General features: G+C 45.8%; 2 protein-coding genes across 3 annotated transcripts in view; both read right to left on the reverse strand.

The window, feature by feature from the left end:
- Window positions 1-293: 293 nt before the first annotated feature.
- Window positions 294-14,768, reverse strand: LOC129096871 (protein disulfide-isomerase A3-like). Of its 2 annotated transcripts, XM_054605553.1 has the most exons (13): window positions 14,525-14,768; window positions 12,350-12,428; window positions 8,733-8,850; window positions 8,513-8,620; window positions 8,290-8,419; window positions 7,862-7,975; window positions 7,434-7,559; window positions 6,542-6,724; window positions 5,134-5,242; window positions 4,856-4,984; window positions 2,989-3,068; window positions 2,858-2,915; window positions 294-869 (listed from the first exon to the last, which is right to left on the reverse strand). In XM_054605553.1, exons 1-13 carry the CDS (start codon window positions 14,755-14,757, stop codon window positions 780-782), a joined length of 1,557 nt encoding a protein of 518 aa, XP_054461528.1. In that variant the 5' UTR covers window positions 14,758-14,768; the 3' UTR covers window positions 294-779. The 2 variants fall into 2 exon arrangements, with proteins under 2 accessions (XP_054461528.1, XP_054461529.1); XM_054605554.1 differs by lacking the exon at window positions 12,350-12,428 and having other exon boundaries at window positions 295-869; window positions 14,525-14,613.
- Window positions 14,769-15,669: 901 nt separating this feature from the next.
- LOC129097000 (GON-4-like protein) overlaps window positions 15,670-19,272 on the reverse strand; it is a 6,238-nt gene continuing 2,635 nt past the window's right edge. Inside the window, exons 6-9 of the mRNA XM_054605671.1 lie at window positions 19,217-19,272; window positions 17,531-17,766; window positions 16,555-16,657; window positions 15,670-16,469 (exon numbers count right to left, since the gene is read on the reverse strand). The exon at window positions 19,217-19,272 is cut by the window's right edge and continues 88 nt beyond it. Coding sequence (XP_054461646.1) covers window positions 16,353-16,469; window positions 16,555-16,657; window positions 17,531-17,766; window positions 19,217-19,272 — 512 coding nt within the window. The 3' untranslated portion in view covers window positions 15,670-16,352. The remainder of the gene's footprint in view (window positions 16,470-16,554; window positions 16,658-17,530; window positions 17,767-19,216) is intronic.

Below are 19,272 nucleotides of genomic sequence, written 5' to 3' on the forward strand. Positions count from 1 at the left end.
ATAGTATATAAATACATTAAAGTACATAGTATATACATATATTAAAGTACATAGTATATAAATACATTAAAGTACATAGTATATACATATATTAAAGTACATAGTATATAAATACATTAAAGTACATAGTATATAAATACATTAAAGTACATAGTATATACATATATTAAAGTACATAGTATATAAATACATTAAAAATACATTAAAGTACATAGTATATACATATATTAAAGTACATAGTATATAAATACATTAAAGTACACGTGATGAAATCAATAAATATGAACACGTGATGAATACGCTGCGGTAGGAGGAACGACGAAGAACTCTTTTACTGTAAATTTGTGAAAATAGTTTTGAACTAGACTTATTGATTGATGATCAATAATAATCATTGAAGACTCAGAGACGTCGTTTCCTGAATGTCCACCAGAGGACGCTGTTTATTTTTACACTGTAAAAAGTCCCAACAAACACTTGTCACAAGTACAAACAGATCCCCTGATTAAAATGTTTGTTTGTTAAAGATGAACATAAACTGATCGATTCTTATCAGATTAGTTCAACTCAGTCCTGTTCTATTACTGAATAACTTCGTTTCCCAGAATGCCTTTCAACATCTTCCAAAAAAACGTGAGCCGTGACCGACACCCTTTAGTCCAACACGTCAACGTCTCCAGACAGAAATAAATATAAAACCACAGAACCATTCAGCAGACTGGTGATATCACGTATGACATCATGATAACGGAGGAATCCGATTGGACTCCGGAAACCTGTCAGAGTTCAGTCTTCAGTCCACCGACCACCAGACGGTGACTCGCCTCGCTCTTCAGGAACTTCAGGAAGTCTCTGAGCTCTCGTCCCCCCTGAGGACACAGAGTCATTAACACAGAGAGTCATTAACACACAGAGTCATTAACACACAGAGATTAACACACAGTCATTAACACACAGAGAGTCATTAACACACAGAGTCATTAACACACAAAGTCATTAACACACAGAGTCATTAACACAGAGTCATTAACACACAGAGAGTCATTAACACACAGAGAGTCATTAACACACAGAGTCATTAACACACAGAGAGTCATTAACACACAGAGTCATTAACACACAGAGTCATTAACACACAGAGAGTCATTAACACACAGTCATTAACACACAGAGAGTCATTAACACACAGAGTCATTAACACACAGAGTCATTAACACAGAGTCATTAACACACAGAGTCATTAACACAGAGTCATTAACACACAGAGAGTCATTAACACACAGAGTCATTAACACACAGTCATTAACACACAGAGTCATTAACACACAGAGAGTCATTAACACACAGAGAGTCATTAACACACAGAGTCATTAACACACAGTCATTAACACACAAGAGTCATTAACACACAGAGTCATTAACACACAGAGAGTCATTAACACACAGAGAGTCATTAACACAGAGTCATTAACACACAGAGTCATTAACACACAGTCATTAACACACAGAGAGTCATTAACACACAGAGTCATTAACACACAGAGTCATTAACACATAGTCATTAACACAGAGTCATTAACACACAGAGTCATTAACACACAGTCATTAACACACAGAGTCATTAACACACAGAGTCATTAACACAGAGTCATTAACACACAGAGTCATTAACACACAGTCATTAACATACAGAGCCATTAACACAGTCATTAACACACAGAGAGTCATTAACACACAGTCATTAACATACAGAGTCATTAACACACAGAGAGTCATTAACACACAGAGAGTCATTAACATACAGTCATTAACACACAGAGAGTCATTAACACACAGGCATTAACACACAGAGTCATTAACACACAGAGAATCATTAACACACAGTGAGTCATTAACACATACAGAGTCATTAACACAGAGTCATTAACATACAGAGAGTCATTAACACATACAGAGTCATCAACACATACAGTCATTAACACACAGTCATTAACACACAGAGTCATTAACACACAGTCATTAACACACAGAGTCATTAACACACAGTCATTAACACACAGAGAGTCATTAACACACAGAGTCATTAACACACAGATAATCATTAACACACAGTGAGTCATTAACACATACAGAGTCATTAACACACAGTCATTAACACACAGAGAGTCATTAACACACAGATAATCATTAACACACAGAGAGTCATTAACATACAGTCATTAACACACAGAGAGTCATTAACACACAGGCATTAACACACAGAGTCATTAACACACAGAGAATCATTAACACACAGTGAGTCATTAACACATACAGAGTCATTAACACAGAGTCATTAACATACAGAGAGTCATTAACACATACAGAGTCATCAACACATACAGTCATTAACACACAGTCATTAACACACAGAGTCATTAACACACAGTCATTAACACACAGAGTCATTAACACACAGTCATTAACACACAGAGAGTCATTAACACACAGAGAGTCATTAACACACAGATAATCATTAACACACAGTGAGTCATTAACACATACAGAGTCATTAACACACAGTCATTAACACACAGAGAGTCATTAACACACAGATAATCATTAACACACAGTGAGTCATTAACACATAGTCATTAACACATACAGAGTCATTAACACATACAGAGTCATTAACACACATACAGTCATTAACATACAGTCATTAACACACAAAGAATCACTATCACAGAGATACATTAACACAAAGAGTATATACACACACACACCTATCTCTCTCTCTCTGTGTGTGTGTGTGTGTGTGTGTGTGTGTGTGTGTGTGTGTGTGTGTGTGTGTGTGTGTGTGTGTGTGTGTGTTCACCTCGTATCTGATTGGCTCGTCCTTCTTCCCCACTGGAGCAAAATAAATGGTGGGATACCTGCAGAGAGAGAGAGACCACAATGAAGACCTGATCCCCGTCAGCACGGTATCCTGCTGTAAACCGCTCTCACCCCTGGACGTCGTATCCCGGCGGGACGTCGTTGTCGGCGGCGTTCATCTTGGCGACGACCATGTTTGGATCAGAGGACAGCTGAGGACAGAGACGAGTCGTCACGTCACATCATAGAGATGTCTTCCTGCTTTTAGTTTGAAAACAGTAACCGGGGGCAACCGGTTTCCTGTCCATCACAAATCAATAACCAATCAGGAAGAACCTGTCCATGAGGACAGACTGTGTCTTTACGAGGACAGACTGTCTTCATGAGGACAGACTGTCTTCATGAGGACAGAATGTGTCTTCATGAGGACAGAATGTGTCTTCACGAGGACAGAATGTGTCTTTACGAGGACAGAATGTGTCTCCATGAGGACAGAATGTGTCTTTACGAGGACAGAATGTGTCTCCATGAGGACAGAATGTGTCTTCACGAGGACAGAATGTCTCTTCACGAGGACAGAATGTGTCTTTACGAGGACAGAATGTGTCTCCATGAGGACAGAATGTGTCTTTACGAGGACAGAATGTGTCTTTACGAGGACAGAATGTGTCTCCATGAGGACAGAATGTGTCTCCATGAGGACAGAATGTGTCTTTACGAGGACAGAATGTGTCTCCATGAGGACAGAATGTGTCTTCACGAGGACAGAATGTGTCTTCACGAGGACAGAATGTGTCTTTACGAGGACAGAATGTGTCTTTACGAGGACAGAATGTGTCTTCACGAGGACAGAATGTGTCTTTACGAGGACAGAATGTGTCTCCATGAGGACAGAATGTGTCTTTACGTGGACAGAATGTGTCTTTACGAGGACAGAATGTGTCTCCATGAGGACAGAATGTGTCTTCATGAGGACAAAATGTGTCTCCATGAGGACAGAATGTGTCTTCATGAGGACAAAATGTGTCTCCATGAGGACAGAATGTGTCTTTATGAGGACAGAATGCGTCTCCATGAGGACAGAATGTGTCTTTACGAGGACAGAATGTGTCTTCACGAGGACAGAATGTGTCTTTACGAGGACAGAATGTGTCTCCATGAGGACATAATGTGTCTTCACGAGGACAGAATGTGTCTTTACGAGGACAGAATGTGTCTCCATGAGGACAGAATGTGTCTTCATGAGGACAGAATGTGTCTCCATGAGGACAGAATGTGTCTTCACGAGGACAGAATGTGTCTTCACGAGGACAGAATGTGTCTTCACGAGGACAGAATGTGTCTTTACGAGGACAGAATGTGTCTTTACGAGGACAGAATGTGTCTTCACGAGGACAGAATGTGTCTTCATGAGGACAAAATGTGTCTCCATGAGGACAGAATGTGTCTCCATGAGGACAGAATGTGTCTTCACGAGGACAGAATGTGTCTTCACGAGGACAGAATGTGTCTTTACGAGGACAGAATGTGTCTTCACGAGGACAGAATGTGTCTTCACGAGGACAGAATGTGTCTTTACGAGGACAGAATGTGTCTCCATGAGGACATAATGTGTCTTCACGAGGACAGAATGTGTCTTTACGAGGACAGAATGTGTCTCCATGAGGACAGAATGCGTCTCCATGAGGACAGAATGTGTCTTTACGAGGACACACTGCCTTTATGAGGACAGACTGTCTTCACACAGAGAACCTGTTTTATCTCCACACAAGCTGTATTAACAGGCGTCAAGCAGCAATCTAACAGAACCATAGTTTAACTCTATAGAACCACATTATATTCACTCAGTCTTCAGTTGGAGGAGCCGGATTGTGGTTCAACTGCAACACCAGGAGTTTATACAATAAAGCAACAGGGCTGATGGGAAATGTGGTCCTACAGAAATGTTCCCTAGCTGATGATGATGATGATGATGATGATGATGATGATGATGACGTACTGTCTCAGCCAGCTCTCTGTAGACCGGCTCCAGTTTCTTGCAGTGTGAACAGGACCGAGAGTAAAACTGGATCAGAACATCTTTCTCTGGATCATTGACGACGGCATCAAAGGACTCTGCAACAACAACCTGCAACCCACAGGAAGAGGTCAGAGGGTCAAAGGTCAAAAGGTCAGAGAGTCGGAGTTCAGAGAGTCAAAGGTACGGAGGCCGACCCTGCTCTACCACTGAACCACCCTCTGCTCAAGATCATGTCAGGATAAAGGTCTCATTCTCACCTTGACAGCTGCAGTGTTTCTCTCCGGAACCGGTTCAGACTTAATGTAACGTTTCAGACGACCTGCAAAGTAATCGTCTAGAAACCTCTCCAAGGACCGACCGTCCCTCCTGAAACCGAGACAGTAATCAATAACCTGATCACTGGAACATGTGAAAGAGTTACCACGGTTAACACGTCTCTACTCTACTGTTTTAGCCTGGTTACGTACGTGAACTCCTCCCTCATGGTGTATTACTTTAGCCTGGTTGGGCCTGGTTACGTACGTGAACTCCTCCCTCACGGTGTATTACTTTAGCCTGGTTGGGCCTGGTTACGTACGTGAACTCCTCCCTCACGGTGTATTACTTTAGCCTGGTTGGGCCTGGTTACGTACGTGAACTCCTCCCTCACGGTGTATTACTTTAGCCTGGTTGGGCCTGGTTACGTACGTGAACTCCTCTCTCACGGTGTATTACTTTAGCCTGGTTGGGCCTGGTTACGTACGTGAACTCCTCCCTCACGGTGTATTACTTTAGCCTGGTTGTGGTTATTAACTTCCCTCACGGTGTATTACTTTAGCCTGGTTGGGCCTGGTTACGTACGTGAACTCCTCCCTCACGGTGTATTACTTTAGCCTGGTTGGGCCTGGTTACGTACGTGAACTCCTCCCTCACGGTGTATTACTTTAGCCTGGTTGGGCCTGGTTACGGTGTATTGTACTTTTAGCCTGGTTGGGCCTGGTTACGTGAACGGTGAACTTTAGCCTCCTGGTTACGTCAACTCCTCCCTCATGGTGTATTACTTTAGCCTGGTTGGGCCTGGTTACGTACGTGAACTCCTCCCTCATGGTGTATTACTTTAGCCTGGTTGGGCCTGGTTACGTACGTGAACTCCTCCCTCATGGTGTATTACTTTAGCCTGGTTGGGCCTGGTTACGTTCCTCCCTCATGGTGTATTACTTTAGCCTGGTTGGGCCTGGTTACGTACGTGAACTCCTCTCTCATGGTGTATTACTTTAGCCTGGTTGGGCCTGGTTACGTACGTGAACTCCTCTCTCATGGTGTATTACTTTAGCCTGGTTGGGCCTGGTTACGTACGTGAACTCCTCCCTCATGGTGTATTACTTTAGCCTGGTTGGGCCTGGTTACGTACGTGAACTCCTCCCTCATGGTGTATTACTTTAGCCTGGTTGGGCCTGGTTACGTACGTGAACTCCTCCCTCATGGTGTATTACTTTAGCCTGGTTGGGCCTGGTTACGTCCTCTCTCATGGTGTATTACTTTGAACTCCTCCCTCATGGTGTATTACTTTAGCCTGGTTGGGCCTGGTTAGCCTGGTTATTACTTTAGCCTGGTTGGGCCTGGTTACGTACGTGAACTCCTCTCTCATGGTGTATTACTTTAGCCTGGTTGGGCCTGGTTACGTACGTGAACTCCTCCCTCATGGTGTACTTGTGGCCCAGTTTGGTCCGGATCGTGACAAACGGCAGTTCTCCCCCGTCTGAAGTCCCGAGGCCAAAGTCCTCCTCCAGCTCAGACAGGAAGTCCTTCTTATTGGCTACTGAGAATGTCAGGCCTCGCCCAGAACATTTTGACGCCATCTTCATCACCCTGGCAACGAGACAAAGAGGAAGGGACTGAACTATGAAAACAAAGGTGGTCGAGGTTGTGGACCTGTGTATGTGTGTTTCGTGTATTTGTTTACCTGTGTATGTGTGTTTCGTGTATTTGTTTACCTGTGTATGTGTTACTTGTGTATTTGTTTACCTGTGTATGTGTTACTTGTGTATTTGTTTACCTGTGTATGTGTTACTTGTGTATGTGTGTTACCTGTGTATGTGTGTTGCTTGTGTATGTGTGTTACCTGTGTATGTATGTTACCTGTACATGTGTGTTACGTGTATGTCTTTACCTGTACATGTGTTTGTGTTTACCTGTACATGTGTTTGGGTTTACCTGTACATGGGTTTACCTGTACATGTGTTTACCTGTACATGGGTTTACCTGTACATGGGTTTACCTGTACATGGGTTTGGGTTTACCTGTACATGGGTTTACCTGTACATGTGTTTACCTGTACATGGGTTTACCTGTACATGGGTTTGGGTTTACCTGTACATGGGTTTACCTGTACATGTGTTTACCTGTACATGTGTTTACCTGTACATGTGTTTACCTGTACATGGGTTTACCTGTACATGTGTTTACCTGTACATGTGTTTACCTGTACATGTGTTTACCTGTACATGTGTTTACCTGTACATGTGTTTACCTGTACATGGGTTTACCTGTACATGGGTTTACCTGTACATGGGTTTACCTGTTTCTCCAGTAGTTGGACCCTGGGATGTTGCGATGGTAGTCCAGGTCGTAGTACGCTGTCAGCAGGTCACGAACTCTCAGACGATCTCTGTTCTCCACAGTCATGTGAGGACACAGACCATAACTGCAGAGAGACAGGTAGAGAGAGAGACAGGTAGAGAGACAGACAGGTTGAGAGAGAGACAGGTTGAGAGAGAGACAGGTAGAGAGAGAGACGGGTTGAGAGAGAGACAGGTTGAGAGACAGACAGGTTGAGAGAGAGACAGGTTGAGAGAGAGACGGGTTGAGAGAGAGGCAGGTAGAGAGAGAGACAGGTAGAGAGAGAGACAGGTTGAGAGAGAGACAGGTAGAGAGAGAGACGGGCAGTTCCTGTGCTAGCCACACGGTGCTGCTGTGGTCACTCTGGTGAAGAGGAGAAGGTCTTACATGTTGTCTCTGATGAAGCGTCTCAGGGAGCCGATAGTCAGGTGATCTTTAAACACCAAAACGTCCTCCTCAAACTTATTGGACAGTCTGGAAGGTCTGAACAACAACACAGTCCTGAAACACAGAACGTCAAGTCACACGATCAAAAGAAGTGACGAGACACAAAGTTATCGTAAATTCATTTATCGTTAATTAATTTATAGCAAATTAATTTATCGTTAATTAATTTATCGTAAATGAATTTATCGTTAATTAATTTATCGTTAATTAATTTATCGCAAATTAATTTATCGCAAATTAATTTATCGTAAATTAATTTATCGTAAAGAACGACCTTCCTTGAGCTTTCAACCACATCTCAAGTCCTTCAGCAGGTAGCACTTACACTGTGGTCACATGACGCAGGCGTCCATGAGGTTTGTACTCACTCTGAGGTGACTCCGTACTTCTGCCCCAGCTTCAGATCAGCGGTGTGAGAGAACCTGAACTGTTCTCTGAGGAGAGCAGCAGCTCTCAGGAACTCTGGCAGCAGAACGCTGTCTGCACCTGAGAACACACCTGAGACACAGCAGGTCGTAGAACGTCAGTAAACATCAGGCGTGGCGTAGCGTAGCGTAGCGTAGCGTAGCGTATGAATGATCAGTAACCAACCTACGACACTGGCTTCATAGTGGTTGATGAAGGTCTGGAGGTCTTCTTCAGTCTTCAGGTGAACCGAGTCTGGACCGGTCTGCTTCTTCATGTAGTGATACATCCCATCTGCACACACACACACACACACACACACACACACACACACACACACAACCTGTTTGTTTGTGTGTGTGTGTGTGTGTGTGTGTGTGTGTGTGTGTGTGTGTGTTGGTGTTACCTGCGCTGCGAGGTCCGTCGTAGGGGGCGGAGTCTCTTCCGTTCCTGAAGATCTTCAGCGTCGGGTAACCAGTAACCCCGAAACGTCCACAGGTCTCTGTGTGAGCTGTACAGTCCACCTGAGACAGGTGAGACACAGAGGAGAGAGACAGGTGAGACACAGAGGAGAGACAGGTGAGACACAGAGGAGAGACAGGTGAGACACAGAGGAGAGAGACAGGTGAGACACAGAGGAGAGAGACAGGTGAGACACAGAGGAGAGAGACAGGTGAGACACAGAGGAGAGAGACAGGTGAGACACAGAGGAGAGACAGGTGATAAAGATGATGATGAAGGTGAAGATGATGATGAAGATGATGAAGATGATGGTGATGAAGAAGATGATGAAGATGGTGATGATCAAGATGATGGTGATGAAGATGATGAAGATGATGAAGAAGATGATGAAGATGGTGATGATGAAGATGATCAAGATGATGGTGATGAAGATGATGATGGTGATGAAGAAGATGATGAAGATGGTGATGATGAAGATGATCAAGATGATGGTGATGAAGATGATGAAGAAGATGATGAAGATGATGAAGATGATGGTGATGAAGAAGATGATGAAGATGGTGATGATGAAGATGATCAAGATGATGGTGATGAAGATGATGAAGAAGATGATGAAGATGGTGATGATCAAGATGGTGATGATCAAGATGATGAAGATGATGGTGATGAAGATGATGAAGAAGATGATGAAGATGGTGATGATGAAGATGATGCCGTGGTGACGCCAACTGGGACTGTGAGGAATCTGGGTGTGACCCTGGACGACCAACTGTCGCTCTCAGCAAACATTGCATCGGTCACAGGCTCCTGCAGACTCCTCCTCTACAACATCAGGAGGATTCTCCTCTTCCTCCCTGAGGAGACGGTGCAGGTGCTCTACAGGCTCTGGTCATCTCCCGCCTGGACTACTGCAACTCACTACTGGAGCCCCGGCGTCGGCCATCAGACCTCTGGAGCTCGTCCAGAAAGCTGCAGCTCGTCTGGTGTTCAATGACCCAAGTTCTCCCACACAACTTCCCTTCTCCGTTCTCTACACTGGCTCCCTGTAAGAGCAATGACCTCAGGACAGCAGAGTCACTGCCCATCTTTAACCTCACCTCTTCAAGAAGTACTACTGATAAAGAAGTACTACTGATAAAGAAGTACTACTGATAAAGAAGTACTACCTGATAAAGAAGTACTACTGATATAGAAGTACTACTGATAAAGAAGTACTACTGATAAAGAAGTACTACTGATAAAGAAGTACTACTGATAAAGAAGTACTACTGATAAAGAAGTACTACCTGATAAAGAAGTACTACTGATAAAGAAGTACTACTGATAAAGAAGTACTACTGATAAAGAAGTACTACCTGATAAAGAAGTACTACTGATAAAGAAGTACTACTGATAAAGAAGTACTACTGATAAAGAAGTACTACTGATAAAGAAGTACTACTGATAAAGAAGTACTACTGATAAAGAAGTACTACTGATAAAGAAGTACTACTGATAAAGAAGTACTACCTGATAAAGAAGTACTACTGATAAAGAAGTACTACCTGATAAAGAAGTACTACCTGATAAAGAAGTAACCTGATAAAGAAGTACTACCTGATAAAGAAGTACTACTGATAAAGAAGTACTACCTGATAAAGAAGTACTACTGATAAAGAAGTACTACTGATAAAGAAGTACTACTGATAAAGAAGTACTACCTGATAAAGAAGTACTACTGATAAAGAAGTACTACCTGATAAAGAAGTACTACCTGATAAAGAAGTACTACTGATAAAGAAGTACTACTGATAAAGAAGTACTACTGATAAAGAAGTACTACTGATAAAGAAGTACTACTGATAAAGAAGTACTACTGATAAAGAAGTACTACTGATAAAGAAGTACTACTGATAAAGAAGTACTACTGATAAAGAAGTACTACTGATAAAGAAGTACTACCTGATAAAGAAGTACTACCTGATAAAGAAGTACTACTGATAAAGAAGTACTACCTGATAAAGAAGTACTACCTGATAAAGAAGTACTACCTGATAAAGAAGTACTACCTGATAAAGAAGTACTACCTGATAAAGAAGTACTACCTGATAAAGAAGTACTACTGATAAAGAAGTACTACCTGATAAAGAAGTACTACTGATAAAGAAGTACTACCTGATAAAGAAGTACTACTGATAAAGAAGTACTACTGATAAAGAAGTACTACCTGATAAAGAAGTACTACTGATAAAGAAGTACTACTGATAAAGAAGTACTACTGATAAAGAAGTACTACTGATAAAGAAGTACTACTGATAAAGAAGTACTACCTGATAAAGAAGTACTACCTGATAAAGAAGTACTACTGATAAAGAAGTACTACTGATAAAGAAGTACTACCTGATAAAGAAGTACTACCTGATAAAGAAGTACTACTGATATAGAAGTACTACTGATAAAGAAGTACTACTGATAAAGAAGTACTACCTGATAAAGAAGTACTACTGATAAAGAAGTACTACTGATAAAGAAGTACTACTGATAAAGAAGTACTACTGATAAAGAAGTACTACTGATAAAGAAGTACTACCTGATAAAGAAGTACTACTGATAAAGAAGTACTACTGATATAGAAGTACTACCTGAGCCCTCCTCTGAGTACTTATTGTATCGTATTAGTTTGTTTCTGGTTTCTGCTCTTAGATGTTTGTGTAAGAAGGAGATCTCTGATGACTTCTCTAGAATACACTTCCTGTAAGTCGCTTTGGATGAAGGTGATGATGAAGATGATGAAGATGATGAAGGTGGTGAAGATGATGAAGGTGGTGAAGATGATGAAGGTGATGATGAAGATGATGAAGGTGGTGAAGATGATGAAGGTGATGATGAAGATGATGAAGATGGTGGTGAAGATGATGAAGGTGGTGAAGATGATGAAGGTGATGATGAAGATGATGATGAAGGTGGTGAAGATGATGAAGGTGGTGAAGATGATGAAGGTGGTGAAGATGATGAAGGTGATGAAGGTGAAGATGATGAAGGTGATGATGAAGGTGGTGAAGATGATGAAGGTGGTGAAGATGATGAAGGTGGTGAAGATGATGAAGGTGATGATGAAGATGATGATGAAGGTGGTGAAGATGATGAAGGTGATGATGAAGATGATGAAGGTGATGATGAAGGTGGTGAAGATGATGAAGGTGGTGAAGATGATGAAGGTGATGATGAAGATGATGAAGGTGATGAAGATGATGAAGGTGATGATGATGATGAAGGTGATGATGAAGGTGATGATGAAGGTGATGAAGATGATGAAGGTGATGAAGATGATGAAGGTGATGAAGATGATGAAGGTGATGATGAAGATGATGATGATGAAGGTGGTGAAGATGATGAAGGTGATGATGAAGATGATGAAGGTGATGATGAAGGTGATGAAGATGATGAAGGTGATGAAGATGATGAAGGTGATGATGAAGGTGATGAAGATGATGAAGGTGATGATGATGAAGATGATGAAGGTGATGAAGATGATGAAGGTGATGAAGATGATGAAGGTGATGAAGATGATGAAGGTGTTACCTTGGCGAGCTGGACGGTTCCCTTCAGGCGGGTCGCTGCTTTCTCAAACTCTGGAGCTAATTTCTTACAATGACCACACCTGAAGAGAGGAGGAGAGAGGAGAGAGGAGAGAGAGAGGAGGAGAGAGAGGAGGAGAGAGGAGAGGAGAGGAGGAGAGAGGAGGAGAGAGGAGGGGAGAGAGGAGAGGAGAGGGAGAGAGGAGGAGAGAGGAGAAGGAGAGAGATGAGAGAGGATGAGAGAGGATGAGGAGGAGAGAGGAGATGAAGAGAGGAGAGAGGAGAGGGAGGAGAGGGAGGAGAGAGGAAGAGAGAGGGAGAGGAGAGGAGGGAGGAGGAGGAGGAGGAGGGGAGGAGGAGGGAGGGAGGAGAGGAGGAGAGGAGGAGGGAGGAGAGAGGAGGAGGGAGGAGGAGGAGGAGGAGGAGGGGAGGAGGGGAGGAGAGAGAGGGAGGAGGAGGAGGAGAGGAGAGGAGAGGAGGAGAGAGGAGGAGGAGAGGGAGGAGAGGAGGGAGGAGGGAGAGGAGGGAGGAGAGGAGGAGAGGAGGAGGAGGAGGAGGAGGAGGAGAGGAGGAGGAGGAGAGGGAGGAGGAGGAGGAGGGAGGGAGGGAGGAGGAGAGGAGGGAGAGGGAGAGGAGAGGGAGGAGGGAGGGAGAGGAGGAGGGAGGAGGGGAGGGGAGGAGGGAGGGGGAGGAGGGAGGAGGAGGAGGAGGGGAGGGGGAGGAGAGAGGGAGGGAGAGAGGAGGAGGAGGGGAGGGGAGGGAGGAGGAGGGAGGGAGAGGAGGAGGAGGAGGAGGAGGAGGAGGAGGGGGAGGAGAGGGAGAGGAGGGAGAGGGAGGGAGGAGGGGAGGAGGGAGGAGGGGGGGAGGGAGGGAGGGAGAGGAGAGAGGAGGGGGAGGGGGAGGGGAGGAGAGGGAGGGGGAGGAGGAGGGGGAGGAGGAGGAGGAGAGAGGAGGGGAGGAGAGAGGAGGAGGAGGAGGGGAGGGAGGGGAGGGGGGAGAGGAGGGAGGAGGAGGGAGGAGGGGAGAGGGGGGGGAGAGGAGGGAGAGGAGGAGAGGAGAGGGGAGGGAGGAGAGAGAGGAGAGGAGGAGAGGGAGGAGGAGGAGAGGAGGAGGAGGAGGAGGAGGAGAGAGGAGGGGGGAGGAGAGGGAGAGAGGAGAGGGAGGAGAGGAGGGAGGAGAGGGAGGGAGGAGGAGAGGAGGAGAGGGAGGGGAGGGGGAGGAGGGGAGGAGGAGAGAGGGGAGGAGAGAGGAGGAGGAGGAGGGGAGGAGAGGAGAGAGGAGAGGGAGGAGAGGAGGGAGGGAGGGGAGGAGAGAGGAGGAGAGAGGAGGGGAGAGGGGAGGAGGAGAGGAGGAGGGAGGAGAGAGAGGAGGAGGAGGAGGGGAGGAGAGGGGAGGAGGAGAGAGGAGAGGGAGGAGAGAGGAGGAGGAGGAGAGAGGAGGAGAGGAGGGAGGAGAGAGAGGAGGAGAGAGGAGAGGGGGAGGGGAGAGGAGGAGAGGAGGAGGGGGAGGGAGAGGAGGAGGGGAGGGGGGGAGGAGGAGGAGGAGGAGAGGAGGAGAGGGAGAGGGAGAGGGAGGAGGGAGGGGAGGGGAGGAGGAGAGGAGGAGAGAGGAGGAGGAGGAGGAGAGGGAGGAGAGGAGGGAGAGGAGGAGGAGGGAGAGGAGGAGAGGAGGAGGAGAGGAGGAGGGGGGAGGGAGAGAGGAGAGGGAGGAGGGGAGGGGGAGGAGGAGAGAGGAGAGAGGAGAGAGGAGGAGAGGAGAGAGGGAGGAGAGGGAGGAGAGAGAGAGGAGGGAGAGAGGAGAGAGGGAGGAGAGGAGAGAGGAGGGAGGAGGAGGAGAGGAGAGAGGAGGAGAGAGGGAGAGAGGGGAGGGAGGAGGAGGAGGAGGAGAGGGAGAGAGAGGAGGAGAGGAGGGAGGAGGAGGAGGAGGAGAGGAGGAGGGAGGAGGAGAGAGGAGGAGAGAGGAGGAGAGGAGAGGAGGAGGAGGAGAGAGGAGAGGAGGAGGGAGAGGAGGAGGAGGAGGGAGAGAGGGAGGAGAGGAGGAGGAGAGGAGGGAGGGAGGAGGAGGAGGGAACATGGAGGAGTAATAATAGAGGATGAAGGACAGATTAGAACACAGTTAACTGCTCATGAGCTAGCGATGCTAAGCTAGCGATGCTAAGCTAGCGATGCTAGCCCGTTACCATGGAGCGTAGAACGTCACCAGCATGGTCTCGTGCTCCGTCGACAGGTAGTCGAAGTCTACGTCACCGAGCTCGAGCACGGCCCTGCGCGAGGACACGGCGGGAAAAACACACAGCAGCGCGAAAGTAACGGCGGGAAAGAGGCGGAGAGGAAGGAGAGGAAGGAGGAGGCGGGCAGCGGCCGCCATGATGAGCAGCACCGAGCATAGACACCGAGCATAGACACCGAGCATAGACACCGAGGACACACACAGCGCTTCCGCTCACAGATCCCAAAGTAAAAGACGTGTCCGTGTCGCACCGAGCATTTCAGTCAGACGGCGTAGAGTCGGTTTATATATATTATATATATATTATATATATAATATCTCAACAGCACGGCCAGTGGTCGTCACGTGTGTCTGTAGCACTTACTATATTCGTATTAGTCTGTTGCAATTATTGTTTTCGTAGTAATCTGCCTCTGCACTGTACTTTTGCTCTGGTTTATGCTTTAAGATGCTTGTTTAAGAAAGGAGATGCACTGATGACTTCTGGTGACTAGTAGTTCTCTTGAATACCTATGTTGAACACACTTCCTGTAAGTCGCTTTGGATAAATCTGCTACATGACTGTAATGTAATGTAATGTGTTCATATGTGGTTACTGTAATAAATACATCCACGTTTATCTGGTGCTTTTATTGTGAAGGCGGGGTTACTGTTTCCGGTACCCACCTGTCAAAGGAAAGGTGCTCTCCTATTGGCTTACTGCAGAGGTGACGTCACGCAGAGCGCCCTCTAGCGGCTGAATGATAGAAAGCAGCTCACACGCTTACACCATATTAATCTTATAAAAACATTAGCAGATTAAACATACAACTTTAATCTTTTGAAAGCAGATGAATATTATACATTATAATATAATAATATAAATTATGTGATAAAAATATAATCCCGTTTTGGATTAACTAATTAATTAAATGGATCGAGGAACATTTGAATTAACAAATAATCTGAGAAATGAAAACAGAGAGAATTTGGTTTTTAAACTGTCCACAAGAAACTAATCCATGTAAAGATTATCTGTGACACAAACAAGGCTTCATATTATACATAAATATATATATATATATGTTATGAATAAATATAAAGCACAGAGAAACATGTAACAATGTTTTATTGAAGCAGTCGACCTTCATTCATTCACATTCAATATGAATAAATATCTATAAACCTCAGAACGGCGCTGCATCCCCCACTAACACTACGTTCATTCATAAGGCCGCTAGGAATCATGGGATTGTTTGGGCAGTGTAACCCCGGTGCATCATGGGAAGACTAAACCTCTTCAGGAACAGTTTGAGAGCTGCAGCAGAAATATTAGTGGTTTTCTTTAACAAACACATTCAAACATGTTCGTGATACAAACCATAACTCCATGTCAAATGAAATAAAGATCGTGTTTCCGGAATCTGTGAAAGTTCAAACTCAAACCAAACGGACCTCGTCTGTGTTTGATCAAACTAAAGAACAGAACCGGAGGAAATTCAACAACAGCGAGGAGAACGCGCTTCCTCTTGGTCATCAGTGACCCCGCCCCCTGACTCACTGAGGCCACACCCCCTGTCCTCACAGTGATAAGATAAAAAATAAATAATCATGAAATATAAATAAAGAGGGCTTTGTGTTGACAGGTGTGAGGTCCAGATGTTCTCCAGTAGAACACAGCTGGTTCCTTTCACAGTGGATCCACCTGAAGACAAGAAGAACTGGGTTCTTTGTGTTTTGATGCAGGTTCTAGTGGGATAAGGGTTTGGGCTCTGAACTCCGCTGTGATGGTCCTGCATTCAGTCCCGGGCTGCCTCCTGTCTGCTGATTGGCTGGCCCTCTGAGGAACAGGAAGTGGACTTCTGGAGGTTGGCGGAGTGGAACAGCGTCATCAGGTCGGAGAAACGAAGGCTCACCTGGAGGAATCGTGCTTTAATTAACATCTTAGTGTTTACAGGAGAACAAGGGACACCTGCATGCTGAAGCCCCGCCCCCTCTCACCTGTTGGGCGGTCTTGTTCCCCAGCTGGCTGGAGACCTGCCTGAACGTCTTCCGATTGGCTCCTCTCTGCTGACAGGCTGTCAGGATGGCGCGGTCCGCCTCGCTGCAGGAAGAGGTCAAAGGTCAGAGAGTTCAACCCAAACACGTAAACCCTCACAAGTCCGTCTGTCTGTCATTTAACTGACGTAAGATCAGTGATCAATACTAATCAATAGATCATTAACATGAGTCGACTAGTGATCAATACTAATCAATAGATCATTAACATGAGTCGACTAGTGATCAATACTAATCAATAGATCATTAACATGAGTCGACTAGTGATCAATACTAATCAATAGATCATTAACATGAGTCGACTAGTGATCAATACTAATCAATAGATCATTAACATGAGTCGACTAGTGATCAATACTAATCAATAGATCATTAACATGAGTCGACTAGTGATCAATACTAATCAATAGATCATTAACATGAGTCGACTAGTGATCAATACTAATCAATAGATCATTAACATGAGTCGACTAGTGATCAATACTAATCAATAGATCATTAACATGAGTCGACTAGTGATCAATACTAATCAATAGATCATTAACATGAGTCGACTAGTGATCAATACTAATCAATAGATCATTAACATGAGTCGACTAGTGATCAATACTAATCAATAGATCATTAACATGAGTCGACTAGTGATCAATACTAATCAATAGATCATTAACATGAGTCGACTAGTGATCAATACTAATCAATAGATCATTAACATGAGTCGACTAGTGATCAATACTAATCAATAGATCATTAACATGAGTCGATCAGTGATCAATACTAATCAATAGATCATTAACATGATCAATAGTGATCAATAAATCAATAGATCATTAACATGAGTCGACTAGTGATCAATACTAATCAATAGATCATTAACATGAGTCGATCAGTGATCAATACTAATCAATAGATCTGTCACCGGGTCCACTCCACCACTTTCTCTCCCGTTGTTGTCATGGAGACGTTCTTGGCGCCGACTGGTCGCTCTGACTCCGCCTCCTCCGCCTCCTCTGACTCCGCCCCCTCGGCTTTCTTCCTGTTTCCGTGCAGAGGAGGATTGTGGGACACGTAGTCCGTCTCTGAGCCGTGAAGCTGCTGGAAGAACTCCCAGAATTCCTCCTGCAGGTCAGAGTGGCATCTGAGGAGAGACGAGATCTGAGGAGAGAAATATTGATCGATTGATTCATTGATTTATTCTCCTCCTCTGTAACCAGCCTCCACATCTACACCTCCTCCTCCTCCTCCACATCTACACCTCCTCCTCCTCCTCCACATCCTCCTCCTCCACATCTACACCTCCTCCTCCTCCTCCACATCCACACCTCCTCCTCCTCCTCCACATCCACACCTCCTCCTCCTCCTCCACATCCACACCTCCTCCTCCTCCTCCACATCCACACCTCCTCCTCCTCCTCCCTCCACATCCACACCTCCTCCTCCTCCACATCTACTCCACATCCACACCTCCTCCTCCTCCTCCACATCCACACCTCCTCCTCCTCCTCCACATCCACACCTCCTCCTCCTCCTCCATCCACACCCTCCTCCTCCTCCTCCTCCTCCACATCCTCCTCCTCCACATCCACACCTCCTCCTCCTCCTCCACCTCCACACATCCACACCTCCTCCTCCTCCTCCACATCCACACCTCCCTCCTCCACATCCACACCTCCCCCTCCTCCACATCCACACCTCCTCCTCCACCACATCCACACCTCCTCCTCCACATCCACACCTCCTTCCTCCACATCCTCCACATCCACACCTCCTTCCTCCACATCCACTCCTCCTCCTCCTCCACATCCACACCTCCTCCTCCACATCCACACCTCCTTCCTCCACATCTTCTTCCTCCTCCTCCACATTCACACCTCCTTCCTCCTTCCTCCACATCCACACCACACCTCCTCCTCCGCCACATCCACACCTCCTTCCTCCTCCTCCTCCACATCCACACCTCCTTCCTCCTCCTCCTCCACATTCACACCTCCTTCCTCCTCCACATCCACACCTCCTTCCTCCTCCACATCCACACCTCCTTCCTCCTCCTCATTCACACCTCCTTCCTCCACATTCACACCTCCTTCCTCCTCCTCCACATTCACACCTCCTTCCTCCTCCTCCTCCACACCTCCTTCCTCCTCCTCCTCCACACCCACACCTCCTTCCTCCTCCTCCTCCTCATTCACACCTCCTTCCTCCACATCCACACCTCCTTCCTCCTCCTCCTCCTCATTCACACCTCCTTCCTCCACATCCACACCTCCTTCCTCCTCCTCCTCCACATTCACACCTCCTCCCTCCTCCTCCACACCTCCTTCCTCCTCCTCCTCCTCCACACCTCCTTCCTCCTCCACACCTCCCTCCTCCTCCACATTCACACCTCCTTCCTCCTCCTCCTCCTCCTCCACATTCACACCTCCTTCCTCCTCCACATTCACACCTCCTCCCTCCTCCTCCTCCTCCCCATTAACAACGTTTACGTTTCAGACGTTCCATCTCTCTGAACGCTGGAAGGAACTACAGCCAGCGAACGCATCGGCAGAGAGTAAACAAACCAGTTATTGATCATTAATCTGTATGTGATCAGCTGATCATCGTTTACCTTGACCATGTCCTCGGGTGTGGGGGCGGAGCTTCCCTGCAGCACCGACACCACCT

Source organism: Anoplopoma fimbria, chromosome 10, assembly GCF_027596085.1.
Source record: "Anoplopoma fimbria isolate UVic2021 breed Golden Eagle Sablefish chromosome 10, Afim_UVic_2022, whole genome shotgun sequence".
NCBI classification, from domain to species: Eukaryota; Metazoa; Chordata; class Actinopteri; order Perciformes; family Anoplopomatidae; genus Anoplopoma; species Anoplopoma fimbria.